We start from the raw sequence: 14,364 nt of genomic DNA, 5'->3' as shown, positions 1-14,364 counted from the left end.
TGCTGGCGCCCACCCTTGGGTGCCCCTCGAGGTCCTAATTCCCTCGCTTCATTCTTGGCACCCACTTGGGTTCCCAGGCACAGCAACTAGGAGTGGCTTCTGTTCCCTCGGCAGCTCTCCCTCTCAGAGACTGGAACCCTAAAGGGAGGCCACCAGGTGGGCAAGGGAGGGTGGCTCCTTCTGCCAGGGCAGCGGCAGGGCAAGGTGGGGGCATGGGCATGGGAGGCGAATCCTGGCAAGAGCTCAGGACTGTTTCTTCAAGGCCATCTAGTTGGTGTCTCAAGGGCAGGGACCATGACCAGATCGGGGGAGGCCACCAAAGGGGGCTGTAAAGCAGACGGGCCTGACCTCCTGGGCACCCTCCACCCTCCATCACCGACACGCCCCCAGAGCCTGCTTGTGATCGTCTGGGACAACAGATGCCTGGGGAAACTGGTGACACAGCTGAAGTGGGGTCTAGGGACGGTCAGCCAGCAGTCACTTGGCACCTTCCTGATAAGAGCAAAAAGGAACTGTCTGGTGGCAGAGGCACGCCTGCCAGACCTGTCTGCTCAGGGGTTCGCATCCTGCTTTCTCTGTCTCACTCTTAAATGCCTGCTCCGGCCCTCCCAGCCCTCCCAGATCATTTCCAACAGTCACACGACTGGTATCCAGGCAACTGTTGCCTGGGCTCCCAAAATTCCACATCCAGAGACTGACAAGTCATGGTGCCCCCATGGAATATGGCCGGCTGCTTCGCGTGTGGAGGAGCTGGGGGAGGAGGGAAAAATCCGCTCCCCACGCCGGGATGAGTTTCTACTTCTTGGCCTCAGAGGAGGCGCCTATAAACCAATGAAATAAAACAGCTGCTCCTTGTGTTTAAAGGGAGACCTTTTACTGTACGCTGGTCAGATCCGGAGCTCAACTCCATTTCACTGTCAGAAAGGTGAGAGGCAAAAGCTGGCCACTGTCAGGTCACCTATTTATCTCTGAGTCAAGGCACAGACACCAGCAGCTCGCTGCCCCCTTGCCTACTTCCCTGCCCTGACAGCTGGGGTTTGCCGGTCTTGGCTCTGGCATGTGAGGCAGGACAGCCTGCCAGCTTAGGGCAGGAAGCCACTCCACGTCTGGCCAGTGACAGCTTTTCCCCAGATGCCAGGACACAGGGGCATGGGACATGCTGTGAACCTTGGAAGGCCTGACCCTGTCTGAGTGTTCTGGGCTGCAGGCAAGCCCTGGCTACTGCGCAACTTGGCAAAGCAGCTGCCACCAAGACTCCAGCTTTGGAACAGCCCGGCAAGGCCACCCCCTCCAGATGGAAAGGTCAGGCTGGGACCACAGCATGCATGTGAGGAACCGCACAGGGAGGCCCAGGCATGCGGCCAGCTGCTTGCTCTGCAGCTCAGCTCTAGGGCCCGCCCAGTGCACCTCTGCAGCAGAGGTCGCTGGGGCCTTTGGGGGATGAGGGGTGGGGCTGAGAGTTACCCACTGGACAAGACTAGGGCTGGACAGAAACCCAGTGTGACCGACACTCTGCCTTCTCTGGTCATAGGTCAAATAGGCAACATTCTCTGTCTACTACCAGGATAAAGAAAATAGAAGAAAGGTCAAACTCAGAAGTCACACTCAGAATTTAATTTCTCCAAAAGTTGTTTCTGTGTTTGATACATGCAGAAAATCACAAAGCCTTCTCGCCTTTTCTGAGTGGGCGGGATCCACAGCTGGCTTACTTCTGTACATGGAGCCTAGACTGAGAAGCAATAGCCTCCTTCCAGGAGAGGCTCCACTCACAGGCAGGCCCGGCTGCACGAGCCCTCCCTGCTGGGCCTGGTCCCTGCAGCTGCCCCTCCCTGGCTGGCTCCTCTCTCCTTTCCTACCCAACTGTTCACCTTGTCACAGGGCTACGTCTTGGCTCTTGGCTAAGACTTTAAGGGCCCACACAGCAGAGGACAGAAGCCTCAGATCCTGACAACCTGCGCGGCAACGCACGGACTCTGCCTCTCCACTCCGTCCACAACTGGCCTCCTGAGGTAGAGTCGGGCGAAGGTGCCTCCCACCTGCCCTTTGGTAAGGCGCCCGGGGTTCACACAGACACAGCCGAGGACATCCTGGGGAGGAGAGAAGGGGAGACAGGTTTGGAGGCCTTAACTAACTGGGAACCAATGTGAAAAAGAAGTGACATCAGATGGCTGGACCCCAAAGAGGGTTTTACAAAATGGAAATGAAGGCAGCCAAACAACCAGACACATTTTCAGTCTTTTTTTTTTTTTTGAGACAGAGTCTCGCTCTGTGGCCCAGGCTGGAGTGCAGTGGCAAGATCTCAGCTCACTGCAGCCTCCACCTCCCGGGTTCCAGCGATTCTCCTGCCTCAGCCTCCCAGGTAGCTGGGATTACAGGCGCACACCACCATGCCTGGCTAATTTTTGTATTTGTAGTAGAGATGGGGTTTTACCATGTTGGCCAGGCTGGTCTTACGACTCCTGACCTCAGGTGATCCATCCACTTTGGCCTCCCAAAGTGCTGGGATTACAATTGTCAACCACTGCACCCAGCCTCCGTCACATATGTTAACTTGTTACTAGAAAGCTTTGAATTCCTTTTAAGTATTTCAAACAGAAGAATGAGGTGACTTGGCAGAATGACAATCAGCTCCCAAACTTGGAGACAAACCTGATCTAGCTGTTTACTGCTTTCCCATGTGAAAAACTTTTTTTTTTTCTTTTTTAACCCCTTGAGGTTGAACTAGCTCTCGTTTGGCAACAGTGGGACTGGTCTGGGCAGATTCCCTATAAGGGACCTAACTCCAAGGCAGGCAGGGTGAAGGGTGGCAGAGATCAGAATGACCCGATAGCTTCTTCAAGGTATTCCCAGCTGAACCCACTTGGAGGTCGTATCAGAATTTGGGAGGCACAGGACAGGCAAGTGTACACTGAAATCTTCCCCAGGTTACCTTGATGTGGCCTGGTGAAAGCCCTCAGTTGAGGGCCTTCCTAGTCACCTGGGCTCCTGTTCTCTTGGGGAGGGAGGATGGGACACTGTTGACTCAAGCATTTTACTGACAGAGTTGTTTGTTTTCTGGTTCCACCACCTCCCCACAGAAACAAGGCCACAGGGCCGGGTACTAGAGGCCCCATCCCCATCAGCAGACCCACAGCGGGTGAGTGCCAGGTGGTCTAGAGGGGAAAGTCAAAGACTGGGTTCTGGTGTTTCTGGGAAAAAGCAGAGTTCAAACCTACCTTCACGAAGTACCTCAGCTCTGACGGGATGATGAGGACATCTGGGGTGACAGGCAGCTGTGCGTAGACATAGAACGTCTCATAGTCAATAGCCATGTCTTCTTGGGGTGGGTAGAGTGGGTAGTAGCTACAGAGACAGAGAGAAATGGTCAGCGGTAGCAGACCAGGGGGGCCCCTTTTCAGACAGACTCCCCCTAGGTACTGGCTTCCGTGCTGCCGGCGTCCACAGACTGACTTTTTCTCTGTGTGTGCGGGCAGAATGCAGGCTTGTCATCACAGGGTAAAGTTCCCTGCTGGTAGCCTGGTGAAGGCTCTTACAGTCATGCTTGTCATAGCTCCATGACCCCAAGGCACTCTCTCCACAGTCAGGGGTCCCAGTGGCAAGCTCACCTCCTCTGGGTCAGGATGTGCTTGAGTATTCGGCTGAATCTGTCTGAAGTTCCAGAAGAACTGGGAAAGAAAAGAAAGCACGAACACAGAACCCTGTTTTTCAGCCCATTTCTCTTCAGGGAGGACTGGAGAATTTAATAAACCAGAGAGAAGCTAAATGGCCAAGGCCCAGTGACAAGAGGAGGATGCATCTGGGGAAGTTTAAAGACCCACCCACAAGGAGCTTGGTCTGTCCCCACATGAGGAGGGACACAGGACACTGGGTTGAGAAGGGAAAGCACAGGAATCCCTCGTAATCAAGATCAAGGAGGGCCATTAGCCAGCACCGTGCTGTGCAAGAGGATGCAAAGTTGGCACCATTGTGAGGCGGGCGTATAGCCAGGCTGATTCGATCTCAAACCTCAGCCAGAGAGCCACACCCGTCTTGCTCCACACGAGAGTCGCTTCACACGCCCCTTCCCATCAAGGATGACGGCAGAACGGAGCTGCCCAATATCAACTCAACAAATTTCGCAGGGCCTGGTTGTCTGCAGAGCTGGATGTTGTACTGGTAACGAAGAAAACCCTTCAGAGAAAATTCCCAGTTTATCCTCCACAAACAGGATGTCCACATTTGTGTTCAGGTCACAAATTTGGGAAATGAAAAAAAGAGGGGCGGAAAAGAAAATGGAAAATGTAGATGAATTTCGATGCCTTTAAGTGCAAAGACAGAATGGACGTGGTTCTTTGGGGTCTCAAATGCAGTTTAGAGAGGTGGTAACAGAAACTAATGCATCCAACCAACCCCTCCCCTTGGGTACAGAGAAACTCAGATGGCCAGAGGGTCGGGCACAGCTTGCTGCTTTCAGGACTCTCTGGTCAAGACTGTCAAGCAGCCCCTTGATTTTCTTGGCTGCAGAACGGGCTGGGACCAGAAAGCCAGTCATCCTGCCTGGGGCCTGGAACACACTTCTTACCTACTGATCTCCTCGGCCCCCAGGTGGAACAGCAGATCCGTAGACGTCAGGCCAAAGATCACTCCATTTATGGAGAGGCTGCAGGGCTCGGACACAAACTGTACTTGCTAAAATGAGAATGGATTGGAACAAACATTTGTACGCCAAAGCTAGAAACATCTTCCCATGAAAGTGGGGGTTGTCTGAGGGCTGGGGAGACCACAGAAAAGGGGACCAAACCAACATACATCAAACTTATAGACACATTTGCTTGTTTAAAAAAAAAAAAGAGTTTAAGATTCAGGCTGTATGCATGCTCTACAGAGGCCTCTCCACCCTCCCCTTCAGGGTCAGGGCCAAAGCCAGTGACAGAGGCATGCTGGATTCTGGCTGCCTGCTGGTCAAGGAGTGGGTGCTGCTACCTTTTTGTCCTCTCGAGACAGATCAGAGTAGCTGAAAGGTGGCTGGGGGTACACAGGCTCATGGTGCACATCTCTCAACGATGGGACAAAGACAAGGTGGGAGCCGGAGCTAGTATGGAAAAAGAGCAAACAGAAGAGGGAGAAAAGTGAGTGCGGTTGAGTTATAACAGCTGCGCAACAGGCGGGATGCCTCAGGGCTGGAGGCAGAGCCCACTTCCAGGCAGGCAGCTCAGAAATGCACTCTGTTATGAACAGAGATGCTGTTTCCCATGGGACACTGGGAGTGAAGGACAATTTGTTCTACTTCACACACATCCATCTGGAGAGGCTCCGATTGCCTGGGACACTTTCTTGTTGCTCTGTGTGGCTTTCTCCTGAGAGGATGGAGACTATTGTTTGGCAGAAAAAGGGGCAAAGAAATGGAGATCTAGAAAATCTAGAAAGACAAGGATGCGAATAAAGAATCACAGCCTCAGAGCCAGAGTTTAAACCACAGCTTGGACTCATTACACCTTCTAAGCAAGCGTAGCTTGCAGGCATTAAACAGTGTCCCTGCCACACCTTGGCAGAGTGCACGGAGCTGGGGCATCTTTCCTAGGGAGAAGGCAGTATACCAAAAAGACCCTGAGACTGCTGTTGTTTTGTTTTCTTTTTGAGACAGAGCCTCACTCTGTCACCCAGGCCAGAGTGCAGTGGCATGATGTGGGCTCACTGCAACCTACATTTCCTGCGTTCAAGTGATACTTGTATCTTAGCCTCCCGAGTAGCAGGAACTACAGGTGCACACCACCACACCCAGCTAATTTTGTATTTTTAGTAGAGACAGGGTTGGCCAAGCTGGTCTCAAACTCCTGGCCTCAAGTGATCCACCTACCTTGGCCTCCCAAAGTATTGGGATTACACGCGTCAGCCACCACGCCTGGCCTGCCTTCGTATTTAGAAGATCCAGCTGAAACCCTCTGACTGACTGAACACTGGGCCATAATTACTGGACAACCAAGACACAGACATTTCCAGCGGGAGGCGGAAAAGCCCAAGCGGCCTCTCCCTGAGCCATCGCATCCCTCCCCTCTCACACATGGAAGTAATGCCCTGACTTTCTATTTCTCAGCAGGTTATCTTATGAAAATGAAAGAAATATTTAACAGCAACAGTAAAAGCACAGATGACAGCAGATGTTTCCTTTGATGGAGCAGGAGAATCTCTAGGGTTACAACATACAAGTGAAGAAGAAAGTTGTAACTCTGCAGGCCAACTATTTATTTTTCCCAGCCACACAAAAAAGAAAGAAAGTCCCGTTTCCTTGGTTCCCTTTGCTGACCTTGGCAGAGGGGCCATTTATAAATCAAATAGGCATAAAGTGTTACTTTGCGGGCATGTTTAAAATCCACCAATAGCTCTCACTTCCATCTCTGTCTCCTGCTTAAAATGTGTGGACTTCTCAGGCATACGTACACTTTGACATGTGATAAAGGTGCTGGTGACAGCTGTCACCCTTATCACTGCGGTGTCCTGTCAGAGTGCGGACTGAGACTTCTACAACAGAAAGTCAGAATCCTGAGACCAAAGGTGTTGCATATCCATTATTGTCCCTTCGACACTGAGAAGCTCACTAGGATGATCCAGTTCACCGTCCACCATTTGGGTGCCAGGGTCTGGTAAACAAGCCACGGGGTAACTTGAATGAGACAATCTGTGTTCCACATCTCAAGGGCTTGACATCTGTGATGAACACAATGAACTGAGGGGCAGCTGGCTGCTCTCAAGGGACAAAATTGTCCTGTTTCAGTAGGCTTTGGAAGGGCAATAGTTAAGGAGGAAATAGCCTTCCTGCTCATGGTTAGAAACCGGCTATAGAAGGAGGGATCAGAAAAAAATCCCAACTATGCTCAGCATTGCACAACCTCATACGTCACAGGGGGAGGGTCCTCCAGCTGCTCCCGCAAACAGGATGAGAACCGCGGGCTCTGCTTGCTTCCTCTGAGGTGCTTTCTCACTGGCTCTTTTTTTTCTTTTTTTTTTGAGATGGAGTCTTGCTCTGTCATCCAGGCTGGAGTGCAGTGGCGCAATCTCAGCTCACTGCAACCTCCACTTCCTGGGTTCAAGCAATTCTGCCTCAGTCTCCCGAGTAGCTGAGACTACAAGCACCCACTGCCACGCCTGGCTAATTTTTGTATCTTTAATAGAGATGGGGTTTTGCCATATTGGCCAGGTTGGTCTCGAACTCCTGACCTCAAGTGATCTGTCTGCCTCAGTCTCCCAAAGTGCTGGGATTACAGGCGTGAGCCCCTGTGCTTAGCCTGGCTCTGGCTTTTACATGATGACTCAGCTTAATGCTCTGCATTTCTGACCTCTCAGAAATACAAAGAAATTCTCTGCCCAAGAACTGTTTATATACTGTTTCTAGAAGGGTGGGGCAGCTCCCTCTGCCTCGTGGCACACACTGGCCACAGATGAAAGTGCCTGGTGGTGCTGGGTTCTCATCCCCAGTGTAACAATGCCTTATCTGTGCTTTATTTCTATCACTGCTGACAATACCACATGGGGTAAGGAACCAAAAACAGAACCCAACCTCAAACTGAAAGCACCCAGCCAGTGTTAGGGCACTACGACACAGTCCCTGCCTGTCCCCAAGGGCTGACAAAAGGAGAACACAGCCCTGCTCCTGTGTTTTGGGGGCCTATCTCCTGAGGAGTTCTAACCACTCTCCAGGCCTGATGAACTTGACCAGGATCACAGCAAATCTGGGGAAGAGGGAAGGCACCTGCATCACCTTCGTTTGAGGGAGGGAGGGAGGAAAGGGCAGAACCAGCCATGGTTGTCACTGGCACAACCCACGTCTCTGATTCTGGGAGTTGGGGGATGTTCTTTATTCCAGCTGTGCCATCTACCATCCTGGCCCACACTACCAGTACAAGAAGGTAGTGTTACAACTTACTGACTCTGGGATCAGTTCTCATGGCTAAAAGGCGGAAGGTTAGACATCTTATTTTAAAAACCACCTTTGTGACAGACTCGTCTTTAAACGCTTAGCCTCAGGAACATTTCTATTTTATTAGCTCAGCTACAGGCATGCAGATCTCGTGAGGAGATCTACCACCTATACCAGCTTCTTTCAAACACTGGCACTGGGGGAAAGGGACAGGAATGGAGGATGTCAGATTTCTGAATAACTTTCCACTCCCGGCTTTAGCCTCTTCTGGAACAGTGACTTTCCTCTCAAATGAGAACTGCACAGCTCTCTCATCTCTGCTGTGACCTCTCACAGTTCCTTCTGTTTGGTCTGTGGCAAGGATTCAAGGCCCCACCCTCACTGACAGTGTCTATCATCACCGGCTGTAGCCACTGGCGGCATCCCACGCACCCTGGGGAAGCATTGACTTGGGAGGAAATTGGGCTCACCCAAAACAATCACTTACACAATGAGATGTGTGGGGTCTCACAGGATTTCACTGCGTAAGTCATCAAACACTTCTCAAAACCATCCTGGGAAGATTCCCGTGGAATATTAGTTTATACAAAAGGGAGAAAGGAACTAAGTATAGAGGAGAAAGAGCAACCGGACAGTGAAAGCCGACGCAGCCTTGTCCTTTCAAGTATGTTCATCTTTGTGTTTTACAGAGATGCCTCTTAACTTGCACTTGAAGGTCAAGGGTTCTAGCTGGTCTCAGTAGTGCAAAAGGAAGAATAGAATAGGAACTGCCATGATTTTTTTTTTTTTTTGGAAAAGTTTTTTTTGTTGCCCAGGCTGGAGTGCAGTGGTGCAATCTCGGCTCACTGCAACCTCTGCCTCCCGGGTTCAAGTGATTCGCCTGCCTCAGCCTCCCCAGTAGTTGGGATTACAGGAATGTGCCACCATGCCCAGCTCATTTTCTATTTTTAGTAGAGATGAGGTTTCACTGTGTTGGTCAGGCTGGTCTTGAACTCCTGACCTCAGGTGATCCACCCACCTTGGCCTCCCAAAGTACGTGAGCCACCAGGCCCAGCTTTTTTTTTTTTTTTTTTTTTGAGATGGAGTTTCGCTCTTTTTGCCTGGGCTGGAATGCAATGGCACAATCTTGGCTCATTGTAACCTCCGCCTCCCGGGTTCAAGTGATTCTCCTGCCTCAGCCTCCCCAGTAGCTGGGATTACAGGTGCCCACCACCATGCCTGGCTGATTTTGTATTTTTAGTAGACAGGATTTTGCCATGTTGGCCAGGCTGGTCTCAAACTCCTGACCTCAGGTGATGCGCCCGCCTCGGCCTCCCAAAGTGCTGGGATTACAGATGTGGATCCACTGAGCCTGGCGCTGCCATGACTTTTAAACGGTTTCAGTTTCTTAATGGGAAGCTCTGGAGAAACCTAGGAAGCTTAAGATTCTATCCAGTATTTTGAAATCTGACCTTCTTGTGCCTTCAATAATTGTACGTAGACACTGCTTGAAAACGTCTTCAAATGGACTTGTCAGTAGACAGTTCTGCAAGAAAGGAAAGGAGATAAATTTAGACGGCAGATGTTTGGTGTTTACTCACTTGTTTAACATTGTTAGGTGGCCCATAGATGTCAGCTGTTGGGCTGGGAGCTGAAGGAGACGCAAAGATGAGAAAGATGGGGTCTTTTTCTTAAGGAGCTAAGTCTAGTTGAAGGCAAGAGAGGAGATGTGGGAATTAACTCTCTTGAATGCAGTCTGAGAGAGACTACAAGGAAGAAAGAGTGCTTTGAAATATTTTCCGTGGAAGGTAAAGTATGATGAGACAAAGGATCGGAGGTCCCAGACCTCAGCTATGGAAATGTCCCAGGAAGGACCATTTGTGTTTTATGCAAAGGACAGCAAGATGAGTTATAAGCTTGGGGTATTGGCCAGGACAGGTTCTTTCACAGGACAGCCTGTGACTGCCAGACACCTGCATTTGTGCTAGTGCTCTTGTGCCTTAGCACCAGGCATCACAAACAAAGGAACATTAGGACTGATAGATTTACATGTCCCTCCCCCAGCTTCCAGACAGCCTTGTATTCTGGTGAAAGGAAGCTCTCGGATTCCAGATCTTTATTAATAAAGCGCCCTGCTAAAATGACTTTCTGATTAGCCACAGGAATTAATGTGTTTGTTATAGATGTGGGATAAAGTGGGATAAATATTTAAAAATGAAAAGAAAACTGAGAGCCTGACTGAACGCAAGTACCCAGGACCCCTTCCCACCCCAGCCCACTCACCTCCACCTGTTCATGCTTAGCATCCAGGAAAGGGCCAAACTGCGACGGGAGAAACAAAGACACCAAAAGAACAAATCAGAATCACCTGTGTCTGTGAACGACTTCAGCTCACCTCTTCCGGAAGTCCTCTGCCGAGGGCCCATCTGTCCCTCCAAGGCTGCCTGTAGAGCCTGGGGACAGCTAGCAGATGGGCTGGCGGGGGCGCCAAGCCAACTTCACAGGCAGAAGCACGTGTGCCCCGGATGGAGGGAGGCTCCCAGGGCCCCATAACCATTACTAATGCCCACTATAACACTGGGCTTACGCCTGTAATCCCAGCACTTTGGGAGGCCGAGGTGGGCAGATTGCCTGAGCCCAGGAGTTCAAGACCAGTCTGGGCAATATGGTGAAACCGTCTCTTTACAAAAAAATACAAAAATTAGTTGGGCATGGTGGCGTGTGCCTGTAGTCCAAGCTATTCGGAAGATTGAGATAGGGAGGATGGGGAGGATCACTTGAGCCCAGGAGGTGGAGGCTGCAGTGAGCCAAGATCGTGCCACCACACTCCAGCCTAGGTGAGAGTGAGACTCTGTCTCAAAAAAAAAAAAAAAAAAAAAAGCACACTGGGCTTTTTTCTGACTTTCTAAACCTAGCAAGGGAAATTGACCACCATACTAATAGTAGTATTTTGAGCTTTAAAAAGAGATTAGTTCAGAAGTTGGAGTAACGAGAAAGAGGTAAGAATACTGTAAAATCAACAAAGGGTGGGGAAAAAAAAGTTGACCTTTTATTTTTATTTTTTGAGATGGAGTCTCACTCTGTTGCCCAGGCTGGAGGGCAGTGGTGCAATCTCAGCTCACTGCAACCTCTGCCTCCCAGGATCAAGCAATTCTCCTGCCTGAGCCTCCCAAGTAGCTGGGATTACAGGCGCCTGTCACCACACCCAGCTAATTTTTTTTTTTGTATTTTTAGTAGAGACGGGGTTTCACCATGTTGGCCAGGCTGGCTTAGAACTCCTGCCCTCAAGTGATCCACACACCTCGGCCTCCCAAAGTGTTAGGATTATAGGCGTGAGCCACTGCGCCCAGCCAAAGTTGGGCTTTTAAAACTAGCAAAGGCCCATAGATCATGTATACCTCTCCAAAGACGTAGATTAAGAATGAAAAGATATTTTCCAAAAGGAGGGAGACATGCTTCCTAAAAATTTAGAACTGCATTAAAGTTATTTTCCAAGGCTGACTCCTCAGCTTTCCCACTGGTACGTCTTACCAGGATGCAGACATCTGGCCGGTCATGGTTGATGACAGCAATCAGGTCGAGCAGGGGGTCATACGTGATGCTGTCAGACGTGGTGTATGGCCCACAGGCAACCAGGACCATGCTTTGCTCAAAGTCTAAGACAGAGGTTGTAGGTCTTGATTAGAAGAGGACTAGTATTAGAATGGTGGGAGGAGAAAGGACAATTAGGGGAAATGCCACAGGATTCAACTCAATGAGTCCTTTATGTGTGCAACTCTGGGGACCCAAGGTAAGGAAGACTTCATGTCCACCCTCCAAGAACACACCACTAGCTGGTAGAGACAGAGAGACAGGCAGGAACACGAATACCTAGAACACGCAGTAGAAGCTTTACAAGTAGTGCACATGAAAGGTTTGAGGAAAGTGGCAGTCAGTAAAGAATTTACCAAGGTGGAATTTGCTAACACGTTTGAGAATTTTGGGGGATCAAGGGCAAGGCAGGGTACAGGACAGCACTGAGACCTGAGTGTGCTCAGTGTTAGGAAACGTCTGGTGGTCCAGTGTGGCTGGAGAATGTGGGGTACTGAAAAGCCCAGAAAGACAAGCTGGGGAACGGGAGACTGGAACGGGAGATTCCAGGGTGACGGGGTGCAGGGGCCACCCATCACGCTTTGCCCTTTTCCTAACAGCAGCTGCTTTCCTTTTGGAGAATCAGCCCTCCTCTCCACAAGGCAGTCTACATGGGCCTGTAAATCGGGTGCTCTGTCTTCCTCTAGCCAAGGGCAGGCACATGACCCAGTTTAGGCCATTCACACTCTCCTCCCAGGGTGTGCAATCTTGAGGTGAACGATCCAAGGAGAGAAAAAAGCTTAGAGCTACCCTATTCCAGCTGAGGTGCCCAGATGAGACAGCTGGGGAATTCCTGCTACTTGGATGCTAGAGTTCCTGGGCTCTCATCCTGGTTCTAAGCCTGGGTTTCTAGCCACTTGTCCAGTCTGTGAGCTACCTGTATCTCCCCTAATAAATTCCTGCTTTCTTGTTAGTCTGAGTCAGTTTCTGTGGCTTACAACAACAAAATCCAAAGATCCCAGGCTTCTTAACATGCTGCTGTGTTAGTTTCCTATTGTTGCTACAAAAAATTTTCACAAACTTAGTGCCTTAAGACAACATGAATTTGGCCGGGTGTGGTGGCTCAATACCTATAATTTCAGCACTTTGAGAGGCTAAGGCGAGAGGATACCTTGAGCTCAGGAGGTTGAGACCAACCTGGGCAATATGGTGAAACCCTGTTTCCACAAAAAATACAAAAATTAGCTGGACAGGGTGGTGCGTACCTCCTGAGCCTATAGTCCTAGCTACTTGGGAAGCCAAAGTGGGAGGATTGCTTGAGCCCGGGAGGTTGAGGCTGCAGTGAGCTGTGATCACAGCTCATGCCTACTGCACTCCAGTGAGACTGTCTCAAAAAAAAGCCTATGAGTTTATTATATTACAGTTCCAGAGGTCAAAAATCCTAAACTGAAGGCGTGGGCAGGGCTGAGCTCCTCCTGTCTGGAGGTCTTAGAGAAGAATCCATTTCCTTGCATTTTCCAGCTTCCAGAGGCCACCTGCATTCCCCTGGTTCATGGCCCCACCTTCAGCGGCAAAGCCAGAAGCCTAAGATTTCTCTATTTTGAAATAAAATTTTTCTTTTGGCTTCCTCAAATCACAGCAACCTAACATTTCCAAGCTCTGACTCTGATTCTCTTGCCATTCCTCTTATAAGGACCCTTGTGATTACAGTGGGCCCATCTGGATAATCCAGGCTAATCCCCCATCTCAACAGCCTTAACTTAATCACACGGGCAAAGTCTCCTTTACGACAAAAGGTAAAATATTCACAGGTTCCAGGGATTCCTGAGGCTATAATTGAGTCTATCACAGTAGTAATACCATGAACTGACAGAGCATTCAAGGGGAAGAGTAGGCTTCATGTGGTGGTGGGGTAGGGACAAAGTTAAGTTTGGCTCTGAGAAGCCTACAGGAGATGTGAGCCCCAGTGTAAGCAGTGAGTCTCTGGAGGGCGAGGGCCATGTCTTATTCTGTATCTCCATGAGTGCCTCCTTTAATTCCTTATACAAAAGTTCATTAACAACCTGTTACACTGTTTCTAAAGGCTTCCCTGGTACACAGCTCAGGTTCCTGGTATCTCAGCCAGGTTGATTTCATTACCTGAAGTTGACCTAATACCAGCATGCCACCCTTGCCCCTATAAATTTGTATTTTCTTTTTTTTCTTTTCTGAGATAGGGTCTCACTCTGACTCCTAGGCTGGAGTGCAGTGGTGGTATGATCATGGCTCAAGGCAGCCTTGACCTCCTGGACTCAGGAGAGTGATCCTCCCACCTTAGCCTTCTGGGCTGCTGGGACTATAGGCACATGCCACCATGCCCACACCCAGCTGATTTTTTTTTTTGAGAGAGAGTCTAGCTCTGTCGCCAGGCTGGAGTTCAGTGGCGATCTCCACTCACTGTAACCTCTACCTCCCAGGTTCAAGTGATTCTCCTGTCTCAGCCTCCTGAGTAGCTGGGATTATAGGCACACGCTGCCACGCCCAGCTAATTTTTGTATTTTTAGCAGAGATGGGCTTTCAGCTTGTTGGCCAGAATGGTCTCTATCTCCTGACCTTGTCATCTGCCCACCTCGGCCTCCCAAAGTGGTGAGATTACAGGCATGAACCACCACGCCTGGCCCAATTTTTTGTACTTTTTGTAGAGATGAGGTTTCACCATGTTGCCCAGGCTGGTCTCAAACTCCTGTGATCAAGCAATCCTCCTGCCCCAGCGTGAGCCACCACGCCCGGCCAAACTTGTATTTTCTGATAAAATGTGCAATATAACAAAGTCCTAAATTTCACTCCTGATTCTAGGTCATCTCCAAGAATGGCTCTGGCCACTGTTACATGCATGGGGTGTTGACAACATGCTAGTGTCAGTGATCTGGTTGCTAATCCTG

At 50.0% G+C, this 14,364-nt stretch overlaps 1 protein-coding gene across 1 annotated transcript in view; it reads right to left on the bottom strand.

The window, feature by feature from the left end:
* Nucleotides 1-1,592: 1,592 nt before the first annotated feature.
* Nucleotides 1,593-14,364, bottom strand: part of POLA2 (DNA polymerase alpha 2, accessory subunit) — a 36,123-nt gene continuing 23,351 nt past the window's right edge. Inside the window, exons 11-18 of the mRNA XM_010363930.2 lie at nucleotides 11,405-11,529; nucleotides 10,157-10,195; nucleotides 9,346-9,419; nucleotides 4,963-5,071; nucleotides 4,562-4,668; nucleotides 3,606-3,665; nucleotides 3,216-3,342; nucleotides 1,593-2,087 (exon numbers count right to left, since the gene is read on the bottom strand). Of these exons, the coding sequence (XP_010362232.1) occupies nucleotides 1,938-2,087; nucleotides 3,216-3,342; nucleotides 3,606-3,665; nucleotides 4,562-4,668; nucleotides 4,963-5,071; nucleotides 9,346-9,419; nucleotides 10,157-10,195; nucleotides 11,405-11,529 (791 nt within the window). The 3' untranslated portion in view covers nucleotides 1,593-1,937. The remainder of the gene's footprint in view (nucleotides 2,088-3,215; nucleotides 3,343-3,605; nucleotides 3,666-4,561; nucleotides 4,669-4,962; nucleotides 5,072-9,345; nucleotides 9,420-10,156; nucleotides 10,196-11,404; nucleotides 11,530-14,364) is intronic.

Source organism: Rhinopithecus roxellana, chromosome 15, assembly GCF_007565055.1.
Source record: "Rhinopithecus roxellana isolate Shanxi Qingling chromosome 15, ASM756505v1, whole genome shotgun sequence".
Taxonomy (NCBI): domain Eukaryota; kingdom Metazoa; phylum Chordata; class Mammalia; order Primates; family Cercopithecidae; genus Rhinopithecus; species Rhinopithecus roxellana.
Note: the sequence above shows the minus strand (reverse complement) of the source record. Positions and strands in the feature narration are given on the sequence as shown.